Here is a 24,211-nt window from a genome sequence, read left to right on the forward strand (position 1 = left end):
GTATTTGAGTGGCCATCACAAAGCCCTGACCTCAATCCTATAGAAAATGTGTGCGAGCAAGGAGGCCTACAAACCTGACTCAGTTACACCAGCTCTGTCAGGAGGAATGGGCCAAAATTCATCCAACTTATTGTGGGAAGCTTGTGGAAGGCTACCCGAAACGTTTGACCCAAGTTAAACAATTTAAAGGCAATGCTACCAAATACTAATTGAGTGTATGTAAACTTCTGACCCACTGGGAATGTGATGAAAGAAATAAAAGCTGAAATAAATCATTTTCTCTACTATTATTCTGACATTTCACATTCTTAAAATAGTGGTGATCCTAACTGACCTAAGACAGGGAATTTTTACTAGGATGAAATGTCAGGAATTGTGAAAAACTGAGTTCAAATGTATTTGGCTAAGGTGTATGTAAACTTCCGACTTCAACTGTATGTGTATGTTCATGTGTGTGTTGGTCTGTCACCTCCAGCCCTTTAATAACCCAGTGAGAGAGATAGGTGAGCCACTGTCTTAACAGCAACCAGTCAGTCAGTCAGTTAGAGTGCCTGGTGTCAATAATATTAATGGGAAGCTATCACCTCTCTCTCTATGGAAGCTGTCATACTTACTGACTGTCTCTGTGTCAAACTGTCCCTGTGTTTGTCAACATTCAATTCAATTCATTTGAATTAAATGCAAGAAGACTATAATTCCAGAGGGGCAATAAAAAAGACATTGTCAATTTACCTCTCAGGGGATTGTTTTTGTGCTTCAACATTGAGACACTCTTTCTCTAGTTCGCTCTTTGGATTTGATCACTGTGTGAGGGAAAGCAACACGTTCCTTGAGAGATTACTTCATAAGTTCCTTGATCTGAAACCTTAGTATAGCAAGTTGCTATATTGAACTATGTCCCCTTCTAAGTCTATGGCAGCAGCAGTTGCTATAACAGAGAATCAGACAAAAAAGCTATTCAAATTGACAATGACATTCATATTCCACTGCACAGGTCACACCTTGGGTTGATTCTTTGGGTTGTCTTTTCTTTTTATTGTTTTCTTCTCTGTTTATCTCTTTGTCATGGGACTTTCAGACAATGAGCTGTAGCCTTTCTGCCCACGGGGCACTGGGCAGAGGCCAACTCATGGCACTGCTCGCCAGCGCAGAATGAGAAATAGAGAAAGAAAGATAGAGACCCCCTTTGAGCCAAAGGGCTTGGCAGGGATAGAGCAGTGTGTATGTGAGATGGTAGAACTGTGTACTGCTCTGGTCTGACTTCATTTCTCTCTCTCTCTCTCTCTCTCTCTCTCTCTCTCTCTCTCTCTCTCTCTCTCTCTCTCTCTCTCTCTCTCTCTCTCTCTCTCTCTCTCTCTCTCTCTCTCTCTCTCTCTCTCTCTCTCTCTCTCTCTCTCTCTCTCGCTCTCTCTCATAGCTGTAGGGCTGGGATAGATCAAGAGACCTGCCATCTCCCATATTGTATTACTGTGTATTATTATTGTGTCTACGTAACGGATCTGAGTCCAGAATGCTGTGGTGACTATTGGCCTATCGAGTTCTTATGTACTGGAGGAAGCAATTTAATATTGATTTAATATCAATATTGTATTGTCTTTGAAAATCTATCATTTTGTGTTTGATTATGACTCGTGAAATGGGTAGTGTTTTTTAGGCAACAGTCTGAAACAGGGAGCTACTTGTCCAATAAGAAATGCAAATTTTAGTTTTTTAAATCATTTTGCTACCGTGTGCCCTGATTAACATGACCAGACTTGTATATGTGTAAATGGCTTGAAGCAGGTGTTTTTGTGTCTTGTGTGTTTACATTTCTCCTTTCTTTCTCTCCTACAGTTAGAGCAGATTCAGAAGCACAACTGGTACATGTGAGTGTACTTTTCTTTTCTCTCTTTTCATCCTTCTGTTCTCTCTGTGATTGGGGATTTCAAAGGGACGAAGAAAGATTTAGGATAAATTGGATGAAAGTTGTCAAAGGTGGGGAGACTAGGGTGATGGGAGGGAGGGATGTCTCAGTTAAACAGCAGGAAGCAAGGGAGCGGGGCTTAAGAGGCAGAAGCAAGGGAGCGGGAAATGCGCTTGAGAGAGAAGTCTGTGTTTGTGTGTGTGCATGTGCGTGTGTTTTCTGATGAATGGCCTCACCATATCAGCAGCAAGGACAGAGATCCAACTGCCTAGAGGGACAACTGTCTCCTCACATACACATCTACTGGCTTCCTAGAGAGAGAGGGAGAGAGGGGAGGGGAAGATAGGAGAGAGATGGAGAGAGAGAGAGAGAGAAAGGGGGGTGGCTTGAGAGAGGGGGGAGGGGGGCGAAAGCAGAGGAGCGATAGAGAGAAAGAAACACTAGAAAATTGTAACAGTCTAATAATACATTTCATATATGCTATCAGAAAAATAATATTTTGCTTGTTTCTAAAGGTCTTGGGTAAAAAAAAAAATATTCAAAAAACACAATAGCATTTTTATTATTTTATGTTACTGTAGGCTATCTGCTGCCTCACATGTGGAGGGCATGGAACAGTGGTTATTCTTGGATAAAGTTATATTTTGAAATATAGTTCATTTCTTCAATTTTGAGAGTTACTTGACAAAGGTAAGTGTTTTGGAAACCTCAGAATTTTCTGTTTCTGATACCATATAGGAATCAAAATGTCTTACCTGAATATGACTCTGTAAGAATTTAAAATCACTGAAAGTGGCGATGAATGAGGGGCGTGGCGTAATATTTTTGTTCCTCTTAAAACTGCTTATGACACTAATTCTGTTTGTTATATCAAAATTCGAACAGCATACAGGGCTTTCAGAAAGTATTCACACCCCTTGACTTCTTCCAAATTTTGTTGTGTTACAGCCTGAATTTAAAATGGATTCAACTGAGATTTTGTGTCACTGGCCTACACACAATACCCGATAATGTTAAAGTGGAATTATGTTTGTAGAAATGTTTACAAATGAATTACAAATGAAAAGTTAAAATGTCTTGAGTCAATGAGTATTCAAGCCTAAATATATATGATAATAATATTAATATATTAATTAATATTAATATTAATATAAATAATAAGTTCATGAGTCAAAATCTGCTTAACAAGTCACATAATAAGTTGCATGGACTCACTCTTTGTGCAATAATAGTGTTTAACATGATTTCTGAATGGCTAACTCATCTCCGTACCTCACACAGACAATTATCTGTAAGGTCCCTCAGTCGAGCAGTGAATTTCAAACACAGATTCAACCACAAAGACCAGGGAGATTTTCCAATGCCTCGCAAAGAAGGGCACCTATTTGTAGATGGGGCAAAAACAGACATTGAATATCCCTTTGAGCATGGTGAAGTTATTAATTACACTTTGCATCCTGTATCTTTGTCGTGACTGGGTGTATTGATACACCATCCAAAGTGTAATTCATAACTTCACCAGTTGCCGGAGAGGAGGGAAACCACTCAGGAATTTCACCATGAGGCCAATGGTAAAACAGTTACAGAGTTTAATGGCTGTTATTGGAGAAAACTGAGGATGGATCAGTAACATTGTAGTTACTCCACAATACTAACCTAAATGACAGAGTGAAAAGAAGGAAGCCTGTACAGAATAATAATATCCCATCAGGGGGGTCAAGGCTACGTATAAAGCCTTGCGACAAGTGGCATATGGACAGGATGTGGTGCAGTACGTAAGGGGATGCTTAATCTGTTGCCAGTTCCAACCTTCCAAACCGCTTCCCAGAGCACCCTTACAACGCAAGAGTGTATCTTATCCCTGGAGTTTAATCCAGATTAGCATGGGATTCCTTAGGCTGATCCTGGCACTCTGTGTCCTTGTTGAATCCAACCAACCATACGTACTAACAAGCGGACCCCCAGTGGATATCTTCCTGCGCGACGATCCAGCACTACTAATCACCAACTATACGTCCGCCTAGACGCTGAGAATGTGTAAGGCAAACACATTCCCCGCAGTGCACACCTGAGTTGAGCCGGGACTGATTGGACTGGCCAGGCAGTTAAAGGTTCACCCATTTTGAATGTTATATTGTTTTTGTGCATCTCTAAGTGATGTTCTATCGATTCCCTGTTTCACTTCATGTTTTCATGTGTATCTGAGTTATTGTCATTCAAGCAGGCAGAAATCCGTCCAGTATGACGTAGCACTGTGATACAGTCGCTCTCAATACACTGGAAGTTAATAGGAATCAAATCAAATCATATCAAAATATATTTGTCACATGCGCCGAAAACAACAGGTGTAGACCTTACCGTGAAATGCTTACTTACAAGCCCTTAACCAACAATGCAGTTCAAGAAATAGAGTTCAGAAAATATTTACTAAATAAAATAAAGTAAAAAATAAAATAAAAAGTAACACAATAAAATAACAATAACGAGGCTATATACAGGGGGTACCGGTACCGAGTCAATGTGCGGGGGTACAGGTTAGTCGAGGTAATTTGTACATGTAGGTAGGGGTAAAGTGACTATGCATAGAAAATAAACACCAAGTAGCAGCAGTGTAAAAATGTAAATAGTCCAGCAGTCCTATGGCTTGGGGGTGGAAGCTGTTAAGGAGCCTTTTGGACCTAGACTTGGCAGAGAGAACAGTCTATGACTTGGGTGACTGGAGTCTTTGACAATTTTTTGGGCCTCCCTCTGACACCGCCTAGTATATAGGTCCTGGATGTAGTGGGCTGTATGCACTACCCTCTGTAGCACCTTACGGTCAGATGCCGAGCAGTTGCAATACCAGGCGGTGATGCAACCGGTCAGGATGCTCTTGATGGTGCAGCTGTATAACATTTTGAGGATCTGGGGACCCATGCCAAATCTTTTCAGTCTCCTGAGGGGGAAAAGGTGTTGTCGTGCCCTCTTCATGACTTTCTTGGTGTGTTTGGACCATGATAGTTTGTTGGTGATGTGGACACCAAGGAACTTGAAACTCTCGACCCGCTCCACTACAGCCCCGTTGATGTGAATGTGGGTGTGTTCGGCCCTCCTTTTCCTGTAGTCCACGATCATCTCCTTTGTTTTGCTCACGTTGAGGGAGAGGTTGTTGTCCTGGCACCACACTGCCAGGTCCCTGACCTCATCCCTATAGGCTGTCTCATCGTTGTCGGTGATCAGGCCTACCACCGTTGTGTTGTCAGCAGACTTAATGATGGTGTTGGAGTCGTGCTTGGCCACGCAGTCGTGGGTGAACAGGGAGTACAGAAGGGGACTAAGCACGCACCCCTGAGTGGCCCCCGTGTTGAGGATCCGCGTGACAGATGTGTTGTTGCCTACCCTTACCACCTTGGGGTGGCCCGTCAGGAAGTCCAGGATCCAGTTACAGAGGGAGGTGTTTAGTCCCAGGGTCCTTAGCTTAGTGTTGAGCTTTGTGGGCACTATGGTGTTGAATGCTGAGCTGTAGTCAATGAACAGCTTTCTCACATAGGTGTTCCTTTAATCCAGGTGGGAAAGGGCAGTGTGGAGTGCGATTGGGATTGCGTCATCTGTGGATCTGTTGGGGCGGTATGCGAATTGGAGTGGGTCTAGGGTTTCCGGGATGATGGTGTTGATGTGAGCCATGACTTTCAAAGCACTTCATGGCTACCAACGTCAGTGTATATGTCAAGAAACGTGCCTATTTTCCTTGAAAGTACGTAATGTCAGAATTCCAAAGCTATACGATATTACAGAGAGCAAGTTGATTATCTCACATCTCTGAAAATATTTATAATGTTGTACTTCTTGTTGACGAAATCTGTGCTAATGTTGGGTTTTTGAGCTAGCGCCCAATAGACTCCCATTCACTCCTTGAAGGGGCGCTCTCCTTGTCCCAGAATCGCCCAGAATGCACTGCGCGGCCCATTGACGTAGCATGGGCAACGTTTCCCATCTCCTTAAAAGTATATCTGCCGTTGTGAATATCAGACCCTCTGTGAGGCACATCGATCTGCCGGTTGAACATGTTGAGATTGTACTCCTAATTTGATGGTGCAGTTTGTTTAGAAGATTTTACAGTCAACTAGCTACTTACATGCTGATATTGTCTTTGGTATTATTGTGTATAGCTACGTTTGCTTGCTAGCTAGCTAGCTAGCTATCCAGCCAGCCCATAGAGAGAGCATTGCATTGTGGATTTTGTAGTCGACTTGAGCTGCAACAGATTTCCACATTTTTCATATATTATTATAATGCTAAAATTATAAAAAATATTGTTCTCACATGTTAGTGTTATTTGGCACTGTACATTAAAGGAATGAGTGGTTTTTGGGTGGATTTCTCCTTTTGGCACGCCCTGCTAGACACAGCTCACATGTTGGCCAACTCCAAAAATTCACCAGAATTAGCAGAGCGCAGACGGCAGACGCGATTCATTGGAGCCTCAATGGGGGCAGCGGTAGGATCACTACTCTCTTTAGGTACCACCGCCGTCAAAACAGTCAGTCTGGCCACTGTCAAAAAGAATGTTAGAAAACTAACAGATGAGATGCCCCTAATCCAACAACAGATGAAGGCCCAGTCACTTAGGTTGCAACATGTGGGAAAGACTCTCCAAGACACTGAGATCGAAATTCCTGATGCCTTTGTGTAGCGCACTCTTGAATTAGAACCTACCATTCAAGACCAAATTCTTTATGAGGGACAGATGGTTGTTGATCTTATTCTACTTAATGACAGCCTGGTGATCAATCCCGTTGACTATAAGGCCAAAGACTAGTCCATCACCCGTTTGTGGACAATGCCTGACAGTATTTTTAATGCTACCATGATCCTTGGTTTCATTGCCCTCGGCATGTGCTCTTTCTACGTGCATAGGCACACATGCGCAATGGGGACTTATACTAGAATCACTAGTGTCAGCCCTGAGTCAATACCAATCTTTGGTATGCTGCCGTGGGATCCCGAGACCCCTATAAACGTTACAGCTTCTGCTTCCCCAGTTGCTTCCCCAGAGGTCTCCAGGTCAGCCCTGTAGGCCTCCCTAAGCTGATGCCCCTAGGGCCTTATGACCTTATAAGTAATCTACAACTTATATTTATGCCTTACAGCCAGGCTCAACAGGCTGAAATGACATTTTTGCATCTACCTATCAATTTTGAGATTTGTTGGTGTTTGGTCCATTAATATTAGTATTTTCAAAAAGTAAACATAAAATGTAAAAAGGTTGATGAAAATGTATATTTTCTTTAGTTTATCATACTACCGTCATCAACATTTAAATTAATTGTATCCACTTTAAAATTGACATTCATCAATAATTTCAAAGCTCACTACATTAAATTATGCATAATTTAAAAACCCATTTCATAGAGAGTGTTACAAACTGGACTATATTTCGTAAGTTACCTTAAAGAGATGATTATTGGGTCTAAATAGGTGTTTGGCAATCTGAATTCAGTGTACTTGTCTTTAACTGCCATTTCCCAAAAGTCAGACTCTTCCCACATGCCAACTCATTTTTCTCAGCTTCAGAAGAATCTGCATTCACCAAATGTTGTGTGGTTATCCTTAGATATATTCGCCAGACTTGCCCATAGGGGATTGTTGATATGTTGCAAATTTTTTATTCTAGATAACATTTTCTTTGAAAAAATGTAGTATTTAACAGATTGAAAGTTTAAAAAAAGTATTAATCCACAATCTGCTCTGAACAAGTCCAGTCCTGGAGTGTCTTAACAAATTGAAACCAAAAAATGTAGGCTGACTTCATCCAGTCTCCAGAAAAATGTATTTGCGCGATATGCAAATATGCACATATTTAATAGAATAGTGCCTCATTTGCATATTTTGATACAATATTTCAGAAAAGTTATAATACAAACAAGTATTATACTTGAGTCTACATTCAACTGGTAAAAGTTGATTGTGATATGAATTACGGAAAACATTGACCTTACGAGGCTACATACAGTTGAGACAATATTATTTCCCCCTCCTCCCAATACAATCTAGATTCTATTGTCCCCAAGTACACTGAACAAAAATATAAACGCAACATGCAACAATTTTTAAGATTTTACTGAGTTACAGTTCATATAAAGAAATCAGTCATTTGAAATAAATTCATTAGGCCCTAATCTATGGATTTTACATGACTGGGAATACGGATATGCATCTGTTGGTCACAGTTACCTTTAAAAAAAAGTAGAGGCGTGGATCAGAAAACCAGTCAGTATCTGGTGTGACCACCATTTGCCTCAGGCAGCGCAACACATCTCCTTCACATAGAGTTGATCAGTCTGTTGACTCTGGCCTGTGGGATGTTGTCCCACTCCTCTTCAATGGCTGTGCAAAGTTGCTGGATATTAGCGGGAACTGGAAAACGCTGTCGTACACGTCGATCCAGAGCATCCCAAACATGCTCAATGGGTGACATGTTTGGTGAGTATGCAGGCCATGGAAGAACTGGGACATTTTCAGCTTCCAGGAATTGTGTACAGATCCTTGCAACATGGGGTCATGCATTATCTTGCTGAAACATGAGGTGATGGCGGAGGATGAATGGCACGACAATGGGCCTCAGGATCTGGTCACACTATCTCTGTGCATTCAAATTGCCATCGATAAAATGCAGTTGTGTTTATTGTCTTATGCCTCCCCATACCATAACCCCACCGCCACCATGGGACACTGTTCACAACGTTGATATCAGCAAACCGCTCGCCCACATGACGCCATACGCTGTCTGCCATCTGCCTGGTATAGTTGAAACCGGTATTAATCCATGAAGAGCACACTTTTCCAGTGTGCCAGTGGCCATAGAAGGTGAACATTTGCCCACTGAAGTCAGTTACGACGCCGAACTGCTGTCAGTTCAAGACCCAGGTGAGGACGACAAGCACGCAAATGAGCTTCCCTGAGACGTTTCTATTAATTTATTTTTTTATCAACATTATAAAACACACAAGGCAGGATCACGTTACAAATATTAGCCGACATGACAACACTAACATACAATAAAACTATTTACATACAGCCAAGAGTCAATTATTTGAGAGCACAATACGACATTTACAGAAAGGAAGTAGAGTTTACAATAAAAAATATTCTATATTATTCTCAGAAAAGAAAATGTCATCCCCCCACTACCTTACCATGGAGGTCCATTGCTTGGTCAAGAGTTGTTGATATCTGATAGAATGTTGCATAATACATCCCATGCATCAACTGTATTTGCCCGAGCTTTGTTTATCACAGCGACTGATCGCTCTATACAAACAATATCTTGAAAATATGATAACCATGTTTGAGGCGAGAGGATTGTAGGGGTAATCCAAGCACTAAGAATAACCGTTTTTGCTGCTGTTAACCCCACATAAATGATTATTTTCTGAACCAGTTGCAGTACAAATGAAGAGTCATCATTCAACAAAAATAAAGGTGGATCTTTGTCCACAGGTAAACCCATAATTTGTGTAAGGAAATCTGGAACATGTGACCAGAACTGGGACACAACAGGACATTCCCAAAACACGTGCATTAGTGTTCCAACAGCATTCATACGGCATCTATCACATATTGGAGTAGGAATCAGTTTAATCTTAAAACGTCTAAAGAGGGTTGCATAATTTCTATGTAAAAACTTATAAGGTATAAGCTAGTGTGCTGGGTTTTTAGAGGTAACAAATACATTTTCCCAAATAGTATCCCAGTTCAGGTCGTGCCCCAATCCCTGCATTTTGCGGTTCCATACTAGAGTGACACCCAATGTAGAGTATTTAACAGACAGTAGGCAAACATAAGTGGCAGAGACCATTTTAGAAGTTAATGAAGGGTCTATCCATGTAAGCATTATGTGGGATGTTAACGGAGAATCCCATGGTACACCATACGTTTTTAACGAAGATCTTAACTGTAGGTAAAGGAACCATGAAAAGCCTGGAAGTGAATACATTTGTTTGAGGTCCTGGAAAAGTATTAGCGCTTATCATTATACATGTCTCACAAGGTATGCACACCCTTATGCACCCACACAAAAGGCTTATTGTTTGTCAGCAGGTTATGCCATATAGAAGATTCACATAACTTCTTAGTGTTGGCTATATGTTTCTCAGCGTAGTACCATACTTTTTATTTAACCAGGCAAGTCAGTTAAGAACAAATTCTTATTTACAATGACGGCCTACCGCGGCTGACGCTGGGCCAATTGTGCGCAGTCCTATGGGACTCCCAATCACCGGCGGATTGTGATACAGCCTGGAATCGAACCAGAGTCTGTAGTGACGCCTCTAGCACTGAGATGCAGTGCCTTAGACTGCTGTGCCACTCGGGAGCTCTGTAGTGAGTTGGAAATAATTGAACCACATTTTTTGAATGCCGTTTTAACCTTGATACTGGAAAAAACTAGATCTGTAAGTCTATGCGGTGCATCAAGTGCTTCCGCTATGCCTCTCCAAGAAGCTGCAATAGAATCATCGGACCATACTCTCAAGGATTTTATTTGGAAAGATCAGTAATATAATTTGTAATCTGGATGAGACAAACCTCCTGTTCCCTTTAACCGCATAAGAGTATCATATTGAATGCGTGGTTTTTTATCATTCCAAATAAACGTTGAGGTCATTGACTTTAATTCCTCAAAGTATTTTGGCAAAGGAGGTATAGGCAGCATAGAGAAAATAAAATGTTGTCGACCGATTACGTTCATTTTTACTACAGCAATCCTACCATGTAATTAGATTTTAAGAGAGGACGATCTCTGCAAATCAGAGGTGATCTCCTCTTTTAGTTTGACATAGTTCCCTCTGAAAACTTGGGAAAATTTGGTGGGTATGCATATGCCCAAATAAATCAAGTCTGCCTCATTCCACTGCACTGGAGATGCAGCAGGCAAAGTAAGCAATTTCGCAGGGCTATTAAGGGGCACCAGTATATATTTTTCCCAGTTTATTTTATATCCAGAGAATGAACCGAAAATAGTAAATAATTTCAGAATCTGTGGAAGGGAAATTGAGATGTCTGAGAAATACAATAAGGTGTCATCAGTATAGAGTGACACTTTATGCTGAGTACCTTTAATATTGATGGGTGAAATAAGTCGGTCCAATCTAATCGCTTGAGCAAGGGGCTCCAAAGACTGGGCAAAGAGCGATGGTGATAATGGACATCCTTGTTTTGTGGAACATTGTAAACAGAAAGTCTTGGATAGAATGTTTCCCGTCTGCACAACTGCTTGGGATTCAGAACACAATGTTTTTAACATGGAGATAAATCCTTTACCAAAACCAAAGGACTCCGAAACACACCATAAATTGTTCCATTCTAGCCTATCAAAGGCTTTTTCTGCATCCAAACTAAAAAGTGCAGCAGGGACTAGGTCGTTTTCGGACTCATTTATGATATGGAATAGACATCTAATATTGTCTGAGGTTAAACAACCCTTTATAAACCCAGTTTGATCATCGCTAATTAGATTTCCTACAAGCAGTTCCAATCTGATGGCATGTACCTTTGCAAACAGATTGTGCACTGTTGTAATAAGGCTTACGGGCCAATAGCTTTTACAGTCTAGGGGAGATTTGCCCTTTTTTAACAAAACTATAATCAGTGAGGTGTTTTGGTCTCTATGCAATTCTCAGCGTTTTAATGCATTATTGATAGAAACAAGAATTAGTGGCCTGACAATATCCCATTTTGAGGGTCCGCCTCTGACGTATATAATTAGGAATAAAACTGCCTTAACGTATCATTAATTTCTGTTTATATTGTATTGTATTGATACTGTCACGCCCTGGCTCTGGGGACTCTCGTATGTTGAGCCAGGGTGTTCATTTGTTAATGTTCTAGTCGTTGTATTTCTATGTTGGCCAGGGTGGCTCCCAATCAGAGAGGGCTGTAGCTCGTTGTCTCTGATTGGGAGTCATACTTAGGTAGCCTTTAGGCATTCATTGTTTGTGGTTTCTTGTTCTTATTTGGTTTGTGTTCAACCGTAGACATCACGTTTTCGTCTGTTGTTTTGATCGTGTGATCATACTCTAATAAATATAAATATGTTCACCTTCAACGCTGCGCATTGGTCCTCCTCCTTAGACGAGCGTGACAGATACAAGAAAAAGCCTCATTTTGCTTAAGCCTTGCAGCCAAAGGTCTACTAGCTTTCTCCCCCTCAGAATAGTATGTTACTCTTGTCGATGCATTATACATTCTGCTTTAGATTGTAGTAAAGTGTTATACTCGTGTTTTAATGCTGTTAAAACCTTCCCCTTTTGCTCTGTACATTTTTGTTTCTGCTCATTTTCAACAAGAGCAATCTGTTTTTCCAGGTCTACTACTTTTTTACTGCGAGTTGAATTAAAATGTGAGGCAAACGAGGTACAGTTTACCCTAAAAAAACATTTTGTCACCTCCCAAAGTGACTGAGGGGATGTGGCTGTATCTGTATTAAACAATAAAAATGATTTGAACTTTGCTGAAAGTTGTGTCAAAAAAGCCTTATTCTTCAGCAAAGTTGTGTTAAAGCGCCATCTTCTGGCACCTTTCTGTTTGGAGCTGTCAAGTAAGATACTATACAGGACAGCTCCATGGTCAGCAATGACTATGGGGAGCAGCTCGGTTATCTGAATACACCTGTTTATATAGGGAGAGACAAATATGTCGTCTATCTGTGAAAATTATTATGTCTTGAAGAAAATAAAGTATAATCTTATACTTATAATATTAAGCTCTGCAGCAAGTGAGATGAGATCACCAGAGGCCTGATCAGTTTGAGAGTGAGATGAAACATGAGACCTATCTAACTGAGAATTACATACCTGATTAAAATCTCCTCCCACAACAAGTTGGTATTCTGAGAGATCTAATAGTCTTTTAGAAATATAACTAAATAAATTAGAATCAGGTATGTTTGGACAGTAGATTGAGGTGAAACACATCTTAGTGTGATTTATAACCATAGTTACAAATACAAAAAGTCCTGCATCATCATTATCAGAACCCTCAACCTGAACATGTAGTTTTCTATCAAATAATATGAAAACACCTTTCATTTTGTTAGTGGCTGAGGAGTGAGCAAGACATTTATAATATCTGTTTTGGAATATATAAACATCAGAATGTTTTATGTGGGCTTCTTGTATTAGGGTGAATACAGCGTCTGATGTATTCTAAGCATTTGGTATGCTTGATAGTGGAATTCAAACCATGGGAATTTAACGAAAATACGATGAGCTCACGGTTCATTTAAAATCTTTGTCATATAGAATGTATGGATAAGTGTATGACAAAAATAAACAATCAATGAAATAAAACACCTAATTCAATATAAATAGGAAAAAAATATTTTTGCACCATTATACATATTTGTGAACAAACTCTGACAGCTGGTTTTTAACAATAATAGAAACAAAACAGTAACCACCCGCAAGAGAGGAAGTCTATAGCTTCTACCGCTCTCTTTGGCTGGTAGGAACTCAAATTCGCTAACATCTGGAGGCTCCCAAACAGCGACGCACGTCCCAAGTCCAGTCACATTATGTCAGCCTCTTGCTTTTTTCCAACATGACATGAATACATGGCAAAATTACTTTTCACAGAACACGTTCATACCAAGCTGAGCGCTCTGTATGTTAATCGCCATAAAGTTTACCCTACCCCAGGACTGCTGTACTGACGGCTAAATATTTTAGCCAGCTAACGTTTGCAGCCTGAACCAAATAATTGTCCAACCAGCTAGCCTAGCCAGCTTGCCAACTCAGCTAGCCAGCCACGTGCCAGCCAGCTGCATCTTAGCAATATAACCAGAAGGCCAACAGCCAAGTTAACAAATCCACCAGGCCTCTCATACCAAATTAACTAAATTATGTCGCTGAATAACAAATAAACATGAGTGACGTTAGCTAGTTAGCTTAGCATTATTGTGTCCATCTAATTAGTTCATGTTTAATTACACCAATAAAAAATGCACAAAGTGACAGAGTTTGGAGAATGAACAGAGCGCATCTTCTGGACCTGGAATTTATGAAATATGTAAACGAAAAAATAAAAACCTTTACCATTACAAATGTAGACATACACTGAGTATACAAAACATTAAGAACACCTGCTCTTTCCATGAATCCAGGGGAAAGCTATGATCCCTTATTGATGTCACTTGATAAATCCAATTCAATCAGTGTAGATGAAGGGGAGGAGACAGGTTTTAAGCCTTGAGACAATTGAGACATGGATTGTGTACTGTATGTGTGCCATTCAGAGGGTGAATGGGTAAGACAAAATATTTAAGTGCCTTTGAGCGGAGTATGGTAGTAGGTGCCAGGCGCACCGGTTTGTGTCAAGAACTGCAACACTGCTGTTTTGTTAACGCTCAACAGTTTCCCTTGTGTATCAAGAATGGTCTACTACCCGAAGGTGGGTGGGGGGGTGGTGGTGTTTTGTACACTCAGTGTAGAGGACAGAGAAAAGCCGACCCCCAATATAATTGGGGATGCCTTTAAGGCGTACATTAGGGGGATGATAATCTTATACTCGGCAAAAGCAAAATATGATTTAGAAATTAAAATTAAAGAAAAATAAATCACTATCTTAGAAAAAGCCCATTAAAAATATGAACAAGATAAGAAGAAAATTAAAGTTCTGAACTTAGGCACGAATACAACATTTTACTTTTGAAGAGAGCCAACAACTAAAGGTTAAACTCAAATAAAGCATAATACTTAATTGCAAATAAAACTGGTAACTACGTACAGTGAGGGAAAAAAGTATTTGATCCCCTGCTGATTTTGTACGTTTGCCCACTGACAAAGTCATGATCAGTCTCTAATTTTAATGGTAGGTTTATTTGAACAGTGAGAGACAGAATATCAACAAAAAAATCCAGAAAAACGCATGTCAAAAATGTTATAAATTGATTTGCATTTTAATGAGGGAAATAAGTATTTGACCCCTCTGCAAAACATGACTTTGTACTTGGTGGCAAAACCCTTGTTGGCAATCACAGAGGTCAGACTTTTCTTGTAGTTGGCCACCAGGTTTGCACACATCTCAGGAGGGATTTTGTTCCACTCCTCTTTGCAGATCTTCTCCAAGTCATTAAGGTTTCGAGGCTGACGTTTGGCAACTCGAACCTTCAGCTCCCTCCACAGATTTTCTATGGGATTAAGGTCTGGAGACTGGCTAGGCCACTCCAGTAAATTAATGTGCTTCTTCTTGAGCCACTCCTTTGTTGCCTTGGCCATGTGTTTTGGGTCATTGTCATGCTGGAATACCCATCCACGACCCATTTTCAATGCCCTGGCTGAGGGAAGGAGGTTCTCACCCAAGATATGACAGTACATGGCCCTGTCCATCGTCCCTTTGATGCAGTGAAGTTGTCCTGTCCCCTTAGCAGAAAAACACGCCCAAAGCATAATGTATCAACTTCCATGTTTGACGGTGGGGTTGGTGTTCTTGGGGTCATAGGCTGCATTCCTCCTCCTCCAAACACGGCGAGTTGAGTTGATGCCAAAGAGCTCGATTTTGGTCTCATCTGACCACAACACTTTCACCCAGTTCTCCTCTGAATCATTCAGATGTTCATTGGCAAACTTCAGACGGCCCTGTATATGTGCTTTCTTGAGCAGGGGGACCTTGCGGGCGCTGCAGGATTTCAGTCCTTCACGGCGTAGTGTGTTAGCAATTGTTTTCTTGGTGACTATAGTCCCAGCTGCCTTGAGATCATTGACAAGATCCTCCCATGTAGTTATGGGCTGATTCCTAACCGTTCTCATGATCATTGCAACTCCACGAGGTGAGATCTTGCATGGAGCCCCAGGCCGAGGGAGATTGACAGTTCTTTCGTGTTTCTTCCATTTGCGAATAATCCCACCAACTGTTGTCACCTTCTCACCAAGCTGCTTGGCGATGGTCTTGTAGCCCATTCCAGCCTTGTGTAGGTCTACAATCTTGTCCCTGACATCCTTGGAGAGCTCTTTGGTCTTGGCCATGGTGGAGAGTTTGGAATCTGATTGATTGATTGCTTCTGTGGACAGGTGTCTTTTATACAGGTAACAAACTGAGATTAGGAGCACTCCCTTTAAGAGTGTGCTCCTAATCTCAGCTCGTTACCCTATATAAAAGACACCTGGGAGCCAGAAATCTTTCTGATTGAGAGGGAGTCAAATACTTATTTCCCTCATTCAAATGCAAATGAACTTATAACATTTTTGATTTTTTGTTGTTATTCTGTCTCTCACTGTTGAAATAAACCTACCATTAAAATTATAGACTGATCATTTCTTTGTCAGTGGGCAAACATACAAAATCAGCAGGGGATCAAATACTTTTTTCCCTCACTGTATCTCGCAGCTCTCACAAAGCGAATACATGCTAAACCAGTTATAATTTTAAAAGATAAAGATACAAAATTAGAAATAACAATATGATTAATTACAATTTTTAAAGCACCTATGAAAATGTACAGTACCAGTAAAAAGTTTGGACACACCTACTTCTTTAATTGACTATTTTCTACATTGTAGAATAATAGTGAAGACATCAAAACTATTAAATAACACATATGGAATCATACAGTAACCAAAAAAGTGTTAAACAAATGAAAATATACTTTATATTTGAGATTCTTCAAATAGCCACCTTTTGCCTTTATGGCATTCTCTCAACCAGCTTCACCTGGAATGCTTTTCCAACAGTTTTGAAGGAGTTTCCACAAATGCTGAGCACGTGTTGGCTGCTTTTCCTTCACTCTGCCGTCCGACTCATCCCAAACCATCTCAATTGGGTTGAGGTCGGGGGATTGTGGAGGCCAGGTCATCTGATGCAGCGCTCAATCACTCTCCTTCTTGGTAAAATAGCCCTTGTCCTGTTGAAAAACAAATGATAGTCCCACTAAGACCAAACCAGATGGGATGGCATATCGCTGCAGAATGCTGTGGTAGCCATGCTGGTTAAGTGTGCCTTGAATTCTAAAGAAATCACAGACAGTGTCACCAGCAAAGCACCCCCACACCATAACACCTCGTCCTCCATGCTTTACGGTGGGAACTACACATTCAGAGATCATCCGTTCACCCACACCACGTCTCACAAAGACACGGCGGTTGGAACCTAAATCTCCAATTTGGACTCCAGACCAAAGGACAAATTTCCACCTGTCTAATGTCCATTGCTCGTGTTTCTTGGCCCAAGCAGGTCTCTTCTTCTTATTGGTGTCCTTTAGTAGTGATTTCTTTTCAGCAATCAACCATGAAGGCCTGATTCACACAGTCCCCTCTGAATAGTTGAAGTTGAAATGTGTTTGTGACTTGAACTCTGTGAAGCATTTATTTGGGCTGCAATTTCAGAGGCTTGTAACTCTAATGAACTTATCCTCTGCAGCAGAGGTAACTCTGGGTCTTCCATTCCTGTAGCGGTCCTCATGAGAGCCAGTTTCATCATAGCACTTGATGGTTTTTGCGATTGCACTTGAAGCAACGTTCAAAGTTCTTGACATTTTCCTGATTGACTGACCTTCATGTCTTAAAGTATTGATGGACTGTTGCATAATTGAGCTGTTCTTGCCATAATATGTACTTGGTCTTTTACCAAATATACCCCCCCACCTTGTCACAAAACAAATGATTGGCTCAAACGCATTAAGAAGGAAAGAAATTCCACAAATTAACTTTTAAGAAGGCACACCTGTTAATTAAAATGCATTCCAGGTGACTACCTCATGAAGCTGGTTGAGAGAATGCCAAGAGGGTGCAAAGCTGTCATCAAGGCAAAGGTTGGCTATTTGAAGAATCTCAAATATAACATATATTTTGATTTGTTTAACACTTTTTTGGTTACTACATGATTCCATATGTGTTATGTCATAGTTTTGATGTCTTCACTATTATTATACAATGTAAAAAATAGTAAAAATAAAGAAAACCCCTTCAATGAGTAGGTTTGCCAAGCTTTTGACTGGTAGTGTATATAAAAAAGATTCACGTTGGGGGACCGTTAGAGATATTTGAAACTCACGTGTGAAAAGGTTAAAGGATTCCGATATGATACTTGGAATAGTCCAACCGGGATTTCTGGAAAACCTGGGAATTTTGGGAAAGTTACAGAAATGTTGTGACCGTAGTCCTCCAATATTTTCCTAATCTTCATTTTGCACATTACCATTTCTATTCAGGTAAATCACTTATTGATGTCAATTGTATGGGTTGCATCCCAAATGGCACTGTATTCCCTATATAGTACACTTATTTTTGACCAGCTCTGGTCAAAGGCAGTGCACAATAGAGGAGAAGGGTGCCATATGTGATGCAGCCATGATATTTTTTACTTATGTTGAACTCCTGTTCAACCAACCATCCTTCCCATCAGGGAATTGAACCCTAGACTCCCGCGTACCAAGCAGGGACACTCACCAATATACTAACACTTCCCTCTATGCTGTTTCCTTAGAGGGGGTAAGAATGAACCCGAGCCAGAGCAGCCTGTTCCCAGGAAGGTGGCTATACGGAGCCTGCCCTCTACAGACGACATAGATCCGGACGTACTGGACAGCATGCACTCTCTGGGCTGCTTCAGAGACAAGAACAAACTGATGAAGGACCTGCTCTCGGACGAGTGAGTAGTGAAGAAGGGATGGATGGAGTGGTGAGGAGTGAGGAAGGGGGGCAGGGAGGGTGGGAGAGATGCATGGAAGGGATGGGGAAGAGGGAGTGAGGAAGGATGGAGGTGGGAGAGAGGAGGGAGGAGGGAGGGATGGATGGATGGAGGGAAGGAGGACAAATTAGGAAATTGTGGGAGGGGAGACATTGGAAGGACAGCGGGGGAGAGAAGCTTAGAGAACGATTGGTTGGTGAATGGGGGAGTGAAAATTGTGGAAGGTAGGCGGAGGAGAGGGAGAAAGGGAGGGGGGAGAGGGGGACAAGCTCCAGAGTCCTTGGGTTCTTATGAAATCCTTTGAACCTGTCGCTTTGGATGTCAGCAGCCATACATCACTTTGCTGTTATCACACAGCATTGGCAGTGGTGCTTTAACCACCTGCTTCACACCTCCGTCTAACAAGCTCCTGGGTCACATTGTTTCTGCACTGTCGGGATTGTGTGTGTGTGAGTGGGCGCAGGAGAGAGATAGTGTGAATGTGACTGTGCTCACCTTTATGCATTTGTGATAGAGAGTATAGTGTGTGTGTGTGTTTGTCTCACTGTTGGAGCATTTAAGAGCGTCACACATAAAGTAAAGCGACGATGCCTTTAGGGAAGGGGTTGTGTGTTGAGATTGTGTTACCTATGACCTTCCTAAAGGTCTGTAAAGGTTGCAGTATGGGTCTCTGAAGGTTCAGTTATGATTCGCTGTGAAGGGTCCATGCATCATCCCTATTTGTGACTATTTTCAGATTTTAAGTGCTCTTCAGTTTTCTGTTATCTCTCTTAGTCATTTAGCAGACGCTCTTATCCAGAGCGACTTACAGTTAAGTGAGTGCATACATTTTTCATACTGGCCCCCGTGGGAATCGAACCCACAACCCTGGCGTTGCAAATGCCATGCTCTACCAACTGAGCTACACGGGGCCCTTTCTCTCCCCTTTTCTTATTTGCCCTCTCTCCTTCGTTTCTCACCCTTTCTTCTGTCCTCTCCTCTCTTTCCTTACTCTTCCCTTTCTTTATTTCCCCTCTCTCCTCTAACTCTCCTCTTCTTATCATCTCTCTACTCTATCTCCTCGTTATTCTCCTGTCTTCAATCTCTCCTCTCCTCCTCCAGGTCTGAAAGCAAAAGAAAGTCAGAAGCTTTAATTCCATTTATTCCTCTCTTCTCTTTTAGCTGAAGTTGCAGGTTTTCATCTATCGCTGCATTCCCTAGACCCTTCTGTTTTACATGCCGTATTGCGAGCGGGGCACCGAGTTTCACAGCCAGAGGAAATCGATCATTCGTCTGGATAGGCCAGAAAATGTCACGTGCCGCTCCCTATGCAAATGAGAAGTTAGATTTCACTCCATCTCAGCTCAGGACGTAGAAGCAGGACAACCAGCTCTTTCACAGAGTGTACAGCATTTGATGTTGCACCATTCACAGAGCGTTCTGTACATGAAAATGTCAGTCAGAACCGGTCCAGAATCGCCTAAAAAGTCCCCTAAATCAATACATTTTCGGATTATTTTTTATTTAACTGTTATATGGTCATTGCTGTAGTTGTTTCAATGTGCTAATTGCGTTTGAAAAGGACAAGCATGAAATTGACAGATGAATTAATTAAATGTGCGTTGAATGCTTTGGACGTAATGAGCTTGGAGTGGCTGTAATGTTATTTTGATATATACAGTGCATTCGGAAAGTATTCAGACCCCTTGTCTTTTTCCACATTTTGTTACATTACAGCCTTATTCTAAAATTGATTAAATACATGTTTTTCCTAATCAATCTACACACAATACCCCATAATGACAAAGTGAAAACAGGTTTTTAGACATTTTTGCAATTTATAAAAATAAAAAACATAAATACTTTACTTACATAAGTATTCAGACCCTTTGCTATGAGACTCGAAATTGCGCTCAGGTGAATCCTGTTTCCATTGATCATCCTTGAGATGTTTCTACAACTAGGGGGGGGGGGAGATTTAATCCATTTAATAATAAGGCTGTAACGTAACAAAATGTGGAAAAAGTCAAGGGGTCTGACTTTTTCCACATTTTGTTACGTTACAGCCTTATTATTAAATGGATTAAATCTTCCCCCCCCCCCTAGTTGTAGAAACATCTCAAGGATGATCAAAAATATACTTTGATTTATACAGGGTGGGTCACCATTTTGACCAGGGTCTCATTTGCAAGGGAGTCCTGTGAACATGAACATACAATAAATAAGATTAATTCAAACGCGATCTAAACTGTCCAATGGAGACCGCCGAGTCTAATTTCAAAGTGGCCTGAAGGCTATTCCATGAGCTGGGGGCATAAAAACTAAAATAATTTTTCCCCAGGTCAGTGGAGACCTGCGGGACCTCCAAAACCAGCCAGTCCAGAGAACAGGTCTGAAAATTGCTGGATCTCCAGTTAATACACGAGCTGAGGTAGTGCGGGACTCTCTGAAGAACCACTTTATATAGTAGCCAATGCTTGGCCCTTCTGGTAGTCAGAGACTCCCAGCCAACAGAAATATACAAAATGCAGTGATGTATATGAAAAATGTCCCCAGTGTAAAATGCAGTGCTGACTGATAGACTGAATCTAAAGGTTTTAAAGCAAATGGTGCCGCATTCATGTAGATTACGGTATATCACCATAATCAAGTTCTGGGAGAAACTTTGCTTATACAATCTTCCTTCTACTTTTCAAAGTGATGCAGGATTTATTTCTATGTATAAAAGAAACCAATCTTAATTTTACTTTCTTTTTTTTTCTTTTTTTTTTCTTTTTTGCTTAAGGTTTTTGTTGTTGTTGTTGTTGTTGTTGTTGTTGGTACTGAACATTGTTCCAATCCTGTTCTTCTCAAAAGAAGAAGGTATAACTTTTGCTTGTTTAAAAATTGATAATTTTATCGATGTCTAATGAGGTAATACACATTATTTTTAAGCTGTCATGGAGCATGAAGTCTTTAAAGGAATGACAGTTGCTCCACTGAGATTATTGGCTGCTATTAGCTACAAACTATTAGTGTTGGTTTATGTAGTATCAACCAACCTGATCTCCCTCTTCTTGCTCAGATCACTCACCCTTTGTCATCTTTCATCTGCTCTGCAGAGATAACCAGGAGAAGATGATCTACTTTCTGCTGTTGGACCGTAAGGAGAGGTACCCCAGCCAAGAGGACCAGAACCTGCCCCCACGCAACGAGATTGGTAAAATAAAACGACTAAGCCCCAAAGTCACAAGACAGTAGCAATTGTAAAATCTATGTTGATGGTGAATCTTCTGTGTGTCAAGTCACGGAAATGTATCAAATCAAGCACTGTGAGAAGGCCTCCCCACCTGATTCAACTAGTCAAGGGCTTGATAATTAGTTAAGTTAAGTCAGGTGTGCTAGATCTGGAATATATTAAATACATGGAATGACTGGGGAACCAGGGAGAGGTTTGAGTGTGAGCTAATGTATGTGCTTGACTGGCAAACTGCACTGTAGCTGGAGTGTGATCCTCTCACTCTCTTTCACACTCTCTCTCTCTCAATTCAATTCAATTCAATTTAAGGACTTTATTGGCATGGGAAACGTATGTTAACATTGCCAAAGCAAGTGAAGTAGATAGTAAACAAAACTATAAATATTAACAGTAAACATTACACTCAGAAGTTCCAAAAGAATAAAGACATTTCAAATGTCATATTATGTATACATACAGTGTGGTAACAATGTGCAAATAGTCAAAGTACAAATGGGAAAATAAATAAACATAAATATGGGTTGTATTTACAATGGTGTTCGTTCTTCACTGGTTGCCCTTTTCTTGTGGCAACAGGTCACAAATCTTGCAGCTGTGATGGCACACTGTGGTTTTTCACCCAGTAGATAAGGGAGTTTATCAAAATTGGGTTTGTTTTTGAATTCTTTGTGGATCTCTGTAATCTGAGGGAAATATGTGTCTCTAATATGGTCAGGAGGTTAGGAAGTGCAGCTCAGTTTCCACTTCATTTTGTGGGCAGTGTGCACATAGTCTGTCTTCTCTTGAGAGCCAGGTCTGCCTACGGCGGGCTTTCTCAATAGCAAGGCTACGCTCACTGAGGCTGTACATAGTCAAAGGTTTCCTTAAGTTTGGGTCAGTCACAGTGGTCAGGTATTCTGCCACTGTGTACTCTCTGTTTAGAGCCAAATAGCATTCTAGTTTGCTCTGTTTTCTTGTTAATTCTTTCCAATATGTCAATTAATTATCTTTTAGTTTTTTCATGATTGTTTGGGTCTAATTGTGTTGTTGTTGTTGTCCTGGGGCTCTGTGGGGTCTGTTTGTGTTTGTGAACAGAGCCCCAGGACCAGGTTAATTAGGGGACTATTCTCCAAGTTCATATCTCTGTAGGTGATGGCTTTGTTATGGAAGGTTTGGGAATTGCTTCCTTTTAAGTGGTTATAGAAGTTAACGGCTCTTTTCTGGATTTTGATAATTAGCGGGTATCGGCCTAATTCTGCTCTGCATGCATTATTTGGTGTTTTTCGTTGTACACAGAGGATATTTTGGCAGAATTCTGCATGCAGAGTCTCAGTTTGGTGTTTGTCCCATTTTGTGAATTCTTGGTTGGTGACTGATTCATGGGTTCTATAACTGATTCACGTATTTTTTGCCAGATCCTAATTGGTATGTCAAATTGTATGTTCCTTTTGATGGCATAGAAGGCCCTTCTTGCCTTGTCTCTCAGATCGTTCACAGCTTTGTGGAAGTTACCTGTGGCGCTAATGTTTAGGCCGAGGTATGTATAGTTGTTTGTGTGCTCTAGGGCAACGGTGTCTAGATGGAATTTGTATTTGTGGTCCTGGCAACTGGACCTTTTTTGGAACACCATTATTTTTGTCTTACTGAGACTTACTGTCAGGGCCCAGGTCTGACAGAATCTGTGCAGAAGATCTAGGTGCTTCTGTAGGTCCTCCTTGGTTGGTGACAGAAGCACCAGATCATCAGCAAACAGTAGACATTTGACTTCAGATTCTAGTAGGGTGAGGCCAGGTGCTGCAGACTGTTCTAGTGCCCTCGCAAATTCGTTGATATATATGTTGAAGAGGGTGGGGCTTAAACTGCATCCCTGTCTCACCCCACGGCCCTGTGGAAAGAAATGTGTGTGTTTTTTGCCAATTTTAACTGCACACTTGTTGTTTGTGTACATGGATTTTATAATGTCGTATGTTTTTCCCCCAACACCACTTTTACATCAATTTGTATAGCAGACCCTCATGCCAAATTGAGTCAAAAGCTTTTTTGAAATCAACAAAGCATGAGAAAACGTTGCCTTTGTTTTGTTTTGTTTGTTTGTCATTTAGGGTGTGCAGGGTGAATACGTGGTCTGTCGTACGGTAATTTGGTAAATAGCCAATTTGACATTTGCTCAGTACATTGTTTTCACTGAGGAAATGAACTAGTCTGCTGTTAATGATAATGCAGATGATTTTCCCGAGGTTGCTGTTGACGCATATCCCACGGTAGTTATTGGTGTCAAATTTGTCTCCACTTTTGTGGATTGTGGTGATCAGTCCTTGGTTCCAAATATTGGGGAAGGTGCCAGAGCTAAAGATGATGTTAAAGAGTTTAAGTATAGCCAATTGGAATTTGTGGTCTGTATATTTTATCATTTCATTGAGGATACCATCAACACCACAGGCCTTTTTGGGTTG

General features: G+C 40.9%; 1 protein-coding gene across 1 annotated transcript in view; it reads left to right on the plus strand.

Annotated features, from left to right (window-relative positions):
- The window catches only part of brsk2a (BR serine/threonine kinase 2a), a 616,067-nt gene that overhangs the window by 506,828 nt on the left and 85,028 nt on the right, over window positions 1-24,211 (plus strand). Inside the window, exons 9-11 of the mRNA XM_045227105.1 lie at window positions 1,834-1,865; window positions 18,359-18,523; window positions 21,643-21,740. Of these exons, the coding sequence (XP_045083040.1) occupies window positions 1,834-1,865; window positions 18,359-18,523; window positions 21,643-21,740 (295 nt within the window). The remainder of the gene's footprint in view (window positions 1-1,833; window positions 1,866-18,358; window positions 18,524-21,642; window positions 21,741-24,211) is intronic.

Source organism: Coregonus clupeaformis, chromosome 19 (genome assembly GCF_020615455.1).
Source record: "Coregonus clupeaformis isolate EN_2021a chromosome 19, ASM2061545v1, whole genome shotgun sequence".
Taxonomy (NCBI): domain Eukaryota; kingdom Metazoa; phylum Chordata; class Actinopteri; order Salmoniformes; family Salmonidae; genus Coregonus; species Coregonus clupeaformis.